The sequence below is a fragment of the Syngnathus floridae genome, chromosome 10 (assembly GCF_059516105.1).
Source record: "Syngnathus floridae isolate MCC-2025c chromosome 10, RoL_Sflo_1.0, whole genome shotgun sequence".
Classification (NCBI taxonomy): Eukaryota; Metazoa; Chordata; class Actinopteri; order Syngnathiformes; family Syngnathidae; genus Syngnathus; species Syngnathus floridae.
In genome coordinates, this window is record NC_142422.1 from 1,536,560 (window position 1) to 1,545,028 (window position 8,469).

Sequence of the window (8,469 nt, forward strand, 5' to 3'; positions counted from 1 at the left end):
AATTATTGAACTTTTAAACTGATTAAAGATCGCGTTTGCCGAAAGAAAATAACTTTCAATCGTATATCAGAGATTTCAAGGCCGTATCGCCGAATAGGTTTGAATAAAACGCTGAAGGACGAGGCAAGATCTAATCCCTGCATATAATTCATCTTTCTTCAGGGAGGCGGAGCCTGCAGATGGCAGCAGGATGGCCAGATGTTACGGGCAGCTATTACCTCCTTGTGCACAACCCCCACCGCCCACCAGCATGCGAGACTCACTCTCAGCATGCTGGCATCATGCAAATGTCTCGGCACATGCCAGAAGACATTTTAAAAACAGTTACGGAGGCAGGCATTCCAGTAAGGCTTCAGTGTCTGCGTGTGAGCGTGAGCCGCGGTCGACAGCAGCTTGGATTAAAGATCGCAGTTGCCCATTCTTGCTTTTCTGTCTACGAAGCAGAAAAGGGATCCTGAGGCTCAAACATCAGTTTTACTTTCCTAGTTGAAGATTCCACATTTTCTTTCATGAAGCTCAATGCTGATGCGTGCACAATGTGTGCGTATGTGTTCACTTTGAAACTAATTGGCTCCCTATTGAGCCCTGGTGTCTTTAGCTGACTGCTGTTTGTTTGAAGATCCCGACAGAAAAGGTGAAAGATCACCGCTTTTAATTCTGCCGAATCTAATTGAGCCCCTCTGGATTTGAAACCCCCCGAATAATGGAGAATCACAAGAGTGCATTTGGACCCGACTGGCCCTGAATGCATCAAAACACTTATTAATTATGACTTATGGTTGGCATCATTTTTTTTTTTTTTTTTGGCATTAGTGGTGGAATAAGAAATAACATGAATAAGCCTCAATAATTCTGTTTGCATTTAGTATTTGCTGTGTTTACCAAGGCCCTCATAGAATCGCTCATTTTTAAATTTTTATTCTTATGACTAATGAATTGGCTTTTTGGGGCAAGTCAGAAAAATCAAAATGAAAGTAAAAATAAATATAATTTTTTGCAAATTCCCCAAATTTTCTACGAGGTACAACAATCAACAAAAATGCTCGAAGATAATTTTGAAGCAACAATCCCTACAATTGCCGTTCCTAACTCTCATTGTAGGCCAAGAAGTAAATGAAGCACTTCGCCACTGTAGAGTAAAAACATCGACAAAAAAAACCAAACAAATCCTCTTAAAGCTGACAGATTGGGGATTGTTCCAACCATATTCTGATTATGCATGTCCCGTCACGTAGGTGTCAGGTGGCCAATGACAGCCAAGAACGAGATGCTTCACCTCGCTATCAAGGGACCTTGACTATTTTGAAATGTAGACGTAAGAAATTCCCTCGCCAGAAGTTTGGAAGCTGATTCCAAACAGCGTCGTTGTGTTACGAGCGCATGACGTGCCTCCATTTGGCGCACGGAAAGGATCACGTGCTCGCCGCCTCAAACGGGAGGGAGGAGGAGGAGGGGGAGAGGGATGAAGATGCGGCAGCAACTTTCTCTCCCTCACATACATACACACACGGGCGCACGCACGCATGCACGCAAAGTCGACCTGGATTCTCGCCGTGGTCCAATCATGACGACTCTCGGAGGTTCCGTCAAGTAAATCAGGACGAGGAGCGTGTGTGGACATCATAGAGACAAGAAAGTGGAGCTGAAAGAAGCTGCCATGGAAGCTCGTCCAAACTGGTACGTAGACTTACTTTTTTTTTTTTTATGGCGGACAATGGATTGTTATTGTTTTCACGCAGCTGATGCAGCAGACAGCTTTGTGTTGTGTTATTTTGCGTTTCTACTAAATCAGCTTTATGGACGTGCCGGTCATGTTACGCTTGATTGAGTCAGAACTGGGACAGCGCTTGATGTACTTTGGGTTTAATCCAAATAGTTCTTCTCAAGGTTGGCTGAACAATGAAATCATCCGGAGAGTTTAACTTATTTAGCATGCAACTGGAATAAAGATCTCATTTTCAGGTGTTATATAGAATTTTTTTATTTTGGCATCAATTTCTTCATTGAATTGAAAAGCACAGTCAATAAAAAAGATTGAAAATACCTTTTATAGAGAGGAACTATATTTGGCGTACAGAAAATAGTGAGGAATAAATATAAATGACTAATTAAGTGATGAATGGACATTTAACGCACAGGATGCTGCATGAACATGAATCGGTTTTGGGAAACGAGTTACGCCTTTTTTTGTACGAACGTTCGATGAATCGTACGAAAACGAGGGTGTACAAAAAGTTACGCTGGTTCTTTCATTGAGGAAGTTAAAATTTCGAGAGCTTCTCGTCAGGTAATCATCGAGTTAACGTCACCTGGTTTTGGAGCGAGCGGTGACGCATGCGAGCGAGGAAAGGAGTCAAAGTTGTCGCCATTCGTCATTCGCAGATCGAAGGAAGCCGTTAGCAACCTGGCAGCTATTAGCGCCCCTCCACCTCATGTACACCCTAATGCTCCAAATGAATCACGAAAACACTTTGTGCTCATAAAAAGCTCTGATTAAATTGAGCGTTTGGCTGGCGACCAAGCATCACCGCATAGCCTTGGTGCTCACAACTGTTAGCAAGAGTCTTTTGGGACACCGTAGAATACATCAAAGCTAATATTTGAACCGTGACAGGACAGATTTTTTTTCTTGTTCTCACATCCCCCATTAGAAACATATGAACCTTTATTAGCGTTTTCTGTAGATTTTTTTTTAGGGCTTTGTAAAACTAGACATTTTTATTGCTTGGCCCCCCCAGGGAAAAAAATCCTAGCTCCGCCGGTGCTCATCTAAATCATTTTATCTAACAGAAGTCTCCGAGCTTAAAGTATAGACAGGCTAACGAAGATTAGCATAGCGTCTTCTGGTAACCCCAATACGTGGATGAACCGAGATCTCAGTTTTTGTTTGTTCATGCATTCGGCGATGATGTCATCGATGTATAGCGGCGAGGAGGTGGCACGATTTGGGCCTTTTCGCACAGGAGGCGCACAAATAACGACCAGCTAAGAGGATTATGAAGGGCTCTCCAAAAAGCAATACGCTGAAATGATTAAACAATAGATTATAAAAGAAGCTGGCAAAAGCACGTTGGCCTAATCTGTTTTTTTTTTTTAAAAAGGATTGGAGCTTCACGCGTTGCCGTGGTAACGCCAAGACGCTTCCACCGCCGTTGACAGCTTTGTCAAATCAGATTTAAAAAAAGAAATCTTAATGTGTCAATCAAAAGTAAGAAGCTTCCTGAGAGAAGAACGACGAAACAAATTCAAATGAAGAGCCAGGGCTCGCCTGCGAAACTTCCTCACGCAAGGGCAGGGTCAATTTGCCACGACGACCTAATTTGTGAGGTGGTGCTGCGCTGAGACTAAATCCCTCGCCTCATTTATGCCGGCTATTATTAATATTGGCGATTCAAACGGGACTCGTCTCGGTTGCGTTCACGTCGCTCTCACGCGACTTGGCGTGATTTTTAATTTTTTTTTTGAGTCTTTGTGTCTGTTTTGTAACATCAAGCAGCAGGCTGGTAAAGGTCCATCCCCAGGGAAGGGACTTTTTGTGATGCTCATAAAGCAGCTGCTCATTTCTGCAGTGTTCTGCAGGCAACTATTTGATTTATTTATTTTTTTAATATTTGCTACTTGCATGCTGCGGGCCTCCGGGGGCCGCCACACTGCGGCAGGTGCCACAAGCTCATAAAAAGAGGCACGCAAAATGTACATGCGAGTCTCCTTTAATTGGGGATTTGAGGCTCTTGTTGTTCTCACCGCCATCAGCTAAATATATCACGAGTGTCACACAACAGAACCGTGTCGGTTGGGTCGGCGTTTTCCGGAGGACCAACGGCTACGCACCTGTTGCCAGAAAGGCTTCATCGCACGGCAGGTCGGCGACGACAGCGGAGGAAGTTGTGAAGCGGCCGGCGGGATTTGACAAAATGGCGGGTTGTGACCCCCGTCGGCAGCATAGCGAGTATGAGGGGGGGAATTTGACACCAATCAGTGATTGGCAGTTGTTGAGATGCCACGCACCTGCCAGCCCGTGTCTCTCACTAGCCCGGATCAGACCGGATCACAACTCTAGACCGCGGGAATGTCTGGCGCAGGGTTGGGGACAAAGGACAAAAGGCAAAGTTTGTGTTCTGCTTTTTTATTGGGTTTCAAAAAAGCCTCATGCATGCAAACCTTGCTTCAACTCTTTCCAAATGTAACTAGATGGCACACATACGGGCTGGTCCAGTGCCAGATGCTCGCCTCAAGGCGTCCCGTGGAGGCCTCATGTGCACCTTTGGAGGCGCCGCTTGCAGCTTTTGGCGGCAACGCGGGCTCCGTTTCACATGGACGCCTCCGAGGGTGCTTTTTGGCGGGATTTAAAAAAAACAACAAAAAAAACGAGATATGGGCTTTGATCATCAGGATATTGGTGCTATTGTGCATTAGCACATTTCATGTTTTAATGAAAGAAGCAACTTCAGGGTTTCATGAATTTACTGTCGACGCACGTCTATCTTTGTTTGCTCTAGGCTACGCTAGCTGGGATGACCAGAACAAGAAACACCCGCCAGACCCAAGATTGACTCCAACTTGACCGGTGCCGGTTATGATCCTCTGCACTCGGGCGCTGACACGGTACTGTTTGTCGGAACAAGTCGTCTAAATTCTACTTCATGGGCAACCAAGTGACGTCCTTCCTTTGTGTCTTTTCAGAAAGGGGGTAAGATGTTTGCGGAGTCTCTGGGTGGATGGCTGGCGTGGGGCATCCTGCTCCAGGTGGGACTGGACGTCTCCGCAGGGAGCTGCCCTCCTCGCTGCTCGTGTCGGCCCGACGCTAAGGAAGTCATCTGCTCCGGGAAACATTTGAACTCCGTCCCGGAGGGCTTTCCCGGCGATGCGAAGCATTTGGATTTAACCTACAACAAAATTCGGACGGTGGGGCGTCGCCAGTTCTCTGGCCTCCATGAACTTCAAGATCTGGACCTCAGTGACAATATGATCTCCATGATTGAGGTGGAAGCTTTTCAGGGGCTACAGAATCTCAGGACGCTTCGGATTAAGAATAATCGGCTCAAGATCCTCCCCGTGGGTGTTTTCTCCGGCCTGTCCGGTCTACGATATCTCGATCTGAGCCATAATGAGATTCTGGTTTTCCTGGACTACACCTTCAGAGAGACGGTGAATCTGCAGACGCTGGACGCCGACGAGAACGACTTGGTGTTCATTTCCCAGCGAGCTTTCTTTGGTTTGCAGAGTTTGCAGGAGCTCAACATCAATCGTAGTAATTTGACGTCCATTCCCACCGAGGCGTTGTCTCACCTGCAGAGCCTCACGTACCTTCGCATGCTGCGCCTCACCATTACGACGCTGCCTAACAATGCTTTCCGCCGACTGCACCGGCTGCACACCCTGATCCTGGCCAACTGGCCCTCACTGGACACGGTCGCCGGCAACAGCTTGACCGGACTCAACCTGACCGCTCTGGTCATCAGCAGCTGCAACCTCAGCACGGTGCCGTACTCAGCTCTGCGTCACCTGGCCTACCTGCGTTTCCTGGACCTGTCCTACAACCCCATCACTGTTGTTCAAGGGAATCTGTTACGGGACCTCCAAAGACTCCAAGAGTTACATCTAGCCGGCGGGAACCTGCTGCGAGTGGAGCCGGGGGCCTTCAAGGGTCTCGCCTCGCTCCGAATGCTCAACTTGACATCAAACCAGCTGACGACTTTAGAGGAGAGCACCTTGCACTCAGTGGGGAACCTTCAGGTGCTGAGGTTGGATGGGAATCCCCTGTCCTGCGACTGCCGTCTGCTCTGGGTGGTCCGTCGGCGATTACGCTTGAACTTTGACGGACGGCAACCCACGTGCTCGTCCCACGACGCAGCGAAGCAGCGAGAATTTAGGGACTTTTCCGAAAAGGAGCTGACAAGGGTCTTCACCTGCCGGCCCGCTCGAATCCTGGACCGTAGGCCGCAGGAAGCCAGGGTGGAGGACGGCACCACCGTTCTTTTCACCTGCAAGGCGGATGGGGATCCGGCACCGTCCATCACTTGGATCTCATCCCACAGGAACGTGATTTCTCCGGCGGGAAGGATCAGAGCTTTGCCCAACGGTACCCTGGAGGTGCGGTTCGCGCAGGTCCACGACAGCGGCACCTATCAGTGCCTCGCGGGCAACGCCGCCGGCAACGACAGCATCACGGTCGGCCTCTACGTGAAGGGGGGCCAGCGTAACCAGACCATCCCCTTCTTCCCAGAGGAGGACTGGTTAGAAGAGCCCCTGATCCCTCAAGCCACCAACTCCTCGGCCCAGCAGGCAAAGCCGTACCCCTTTGACGCCAAGACGCTGATCATCGCCACCACCATGGGTTTCCTGTCCTTCCTCAGCTCGGTGGCCATCTGCTTCATCTTCATGTTCTTTTGGAGCCAGAGCAAAGGGCAGATCAAGCACACGGCCACCATCGACTTTGTTCCTCGCTCCTCCATGGGCGGCGGAGGGGACGGCGGCGACGGCGGCAGGTTCACCATGAAACTCATTTAAAGCCAGCGAAGCCTCACCGCTTCGAGGACCTCTGGGACATCTTTCAGAGACACTTTCCTGGACTTGTCCTAACTTAAGAGCAAGGGTTTCTTTCGGGTCCAGCGACTCCTCACAGGTGAAACACTCCCCTCGTAAAGCGACGACAAATTAAACGCAACGACCAACCGACTCGTCTATCCCTAATCGCCATAGTGTTGAGAAAATGAGTCTAAACGTTAACGTGAGAAATTCACTTTTGTTGTAAAAGCAAAATAATTTCTTTTTTTCATCTTAACCAATAAACATTTCATCAATCTCTCTTCCTCAGAAGCAAATGCTTCTGGCTCTACAACAGCTTTCAAGTGCTTGTTTCAGCGGCCATTTTGTAACGTTTTCATTGCCAATACGAATAGACATGCTCACTGTGAACAGCAGGCAGAAAAAGAAAAAGTAATAAATACTCTAGGTGGAGTAGATTAGCGGCTCTGATGCTTCCTGTAGATAAGAATGTGCCCTTTACCGTTCGAAGCTTAAGCAGATTTGTCAGGATCTTTTTTCGTACTTTTTTTTGTTTTTGTACCTGCGCCACACTGGAGAATACGTGCCTCGCTTATTTCATTGTAGACGAGAATATGCTCTGAAGTTTGACCATTTTGTAAATATTAAGGTCTTTAGTGTGCGCGTGCTGGTTAGCCTAATAGCATGAGTGCGTCGGTATTTTACTTTTATTACCCTGCTTGCTATAAATTGTCAGTGTAGATTCTCAATCATCCAGGTCATTTTATTCTGCAAAGGCAAATACTGTATGCTATTAGGCTAACATTTTGTCATCAGCCTGACAATTACTTTTGATGTGTGACAACAATTAAATGCTTTAACAATCCACAAGTGGTGTTTTTTTTCACAAGTGTATAATTCATTTCAAGCCGTCTCGAATTGTTGTGGTGAAAATTCATATAGGAATCGATTGGTTTTGGCAGAGATGGTTCAGCATTTTTATTATTTCATCATTATTTTTACTATAATTTTTTTTACTTCTCATTGTTGTATGTTTTCATAACATAAAAGTTTTATTTTTCAATTTAAAAAGAGACATTTTTTTAATGGTTTTAGGGGCAGGCAGGAACAGATTAATTGTATTCTCTATTCATTTCAATGGAAAAGGAGGATTTGGGATACTTCAAGTTGCATCTCAAGGCAACCTTGTACTTGCTTGATCAATTTCAATTTCACACTTGATGGCTAAAAAGGCACCCATGTGTCTCCAAAACATTAAAACTTTTCCTTAATAAATCCTCTTTATGGCTATTAAAGTCTAATGTTTCAATCTGACACGTGTGTTTCCTGCCTTGCCTTCTTGTTGTTGCCCAACAGCAGATTTTAAAAAAAAAAAAAAAAGAAAGAAAGAAAAAAAATAATCAGATCTAATCATCTTAAAAGCAAATCTTCCTGCAGTGAGATTGTTTTGTTGTTAGTGACAAAGGGAAGCACACCCGCTTACATAAGCAAAGCACTTAATCTGCACTCGGAGGACTTGGAACAGAGACCCAAAGTGGCCTGCTTGTAAAGCAACACAACAGCAAGGATTGTAAGACCATTTGTGGATGTTTACGGGACTTATACTTCGTAGGTTTCATGTGTTATGTAAGGAGATACTTCATATTATCTATAGTATGTAAAAATTCATTTCACTGTCAAACTGGACATAGAGATTTACACGTCGTGTCTCCTAGCTTAATGCTAACTATAATGGGAAACATCATTGATGAGCTAGTGAACAGGTAATATAATAGCCACAGGCATATATTCTTTATCTTCTCTCAAAACAACTAATCTGACCATCTTCAATATATCCGCGTGCTGCCCTCTAGTGACCAAAGCGCTCATACGAAAAAGAGCAGCACAAAGTTCACTGAACCGAAGCAAAAAAAAAAAAACTTTTGGATTCGACACATTCTATTACTAAGTTTACTGAGGACT

At 45.9% G+C, this 8,469-nt stretch overlaps 2 protein-coding genes across 3 annotated transcripts in view; one reads left to right on the forward strand and one right to left on the reverse strand.

The window, feature by feature from the left end:
* The window catches only part of ctsk (cathepsin K), a 34,986-nt gene that overhangs the window by 6,127 nt on the left and 20,390 nt on the right, over positions 1–8,469 (reverse strand). The gene's annotated exons all lie outside the window — the stretch shown is intronic.
* On the forward strand, positions 1,468–7,733 carry lingo4b (leucine rich repeat and Ig domain containing 4b). The gene is made up of 3 exons (XM_088387165.1): positions 1,468–1,677; positions 4,500–4,605; positions 4,684–7,733. Exon 3 carries the CDS (start codon positions 4,696–4,698, stop codon positions 6,508–6,510), a length of 1,815 nt encoding a protein of 604 aa, XP_088243291.1. The 5' UTR covers positions 1,468–1,677; positions 4,500–4,605; positions 4,684–4,695; the 3' UTR covers positions 6,511–7,733.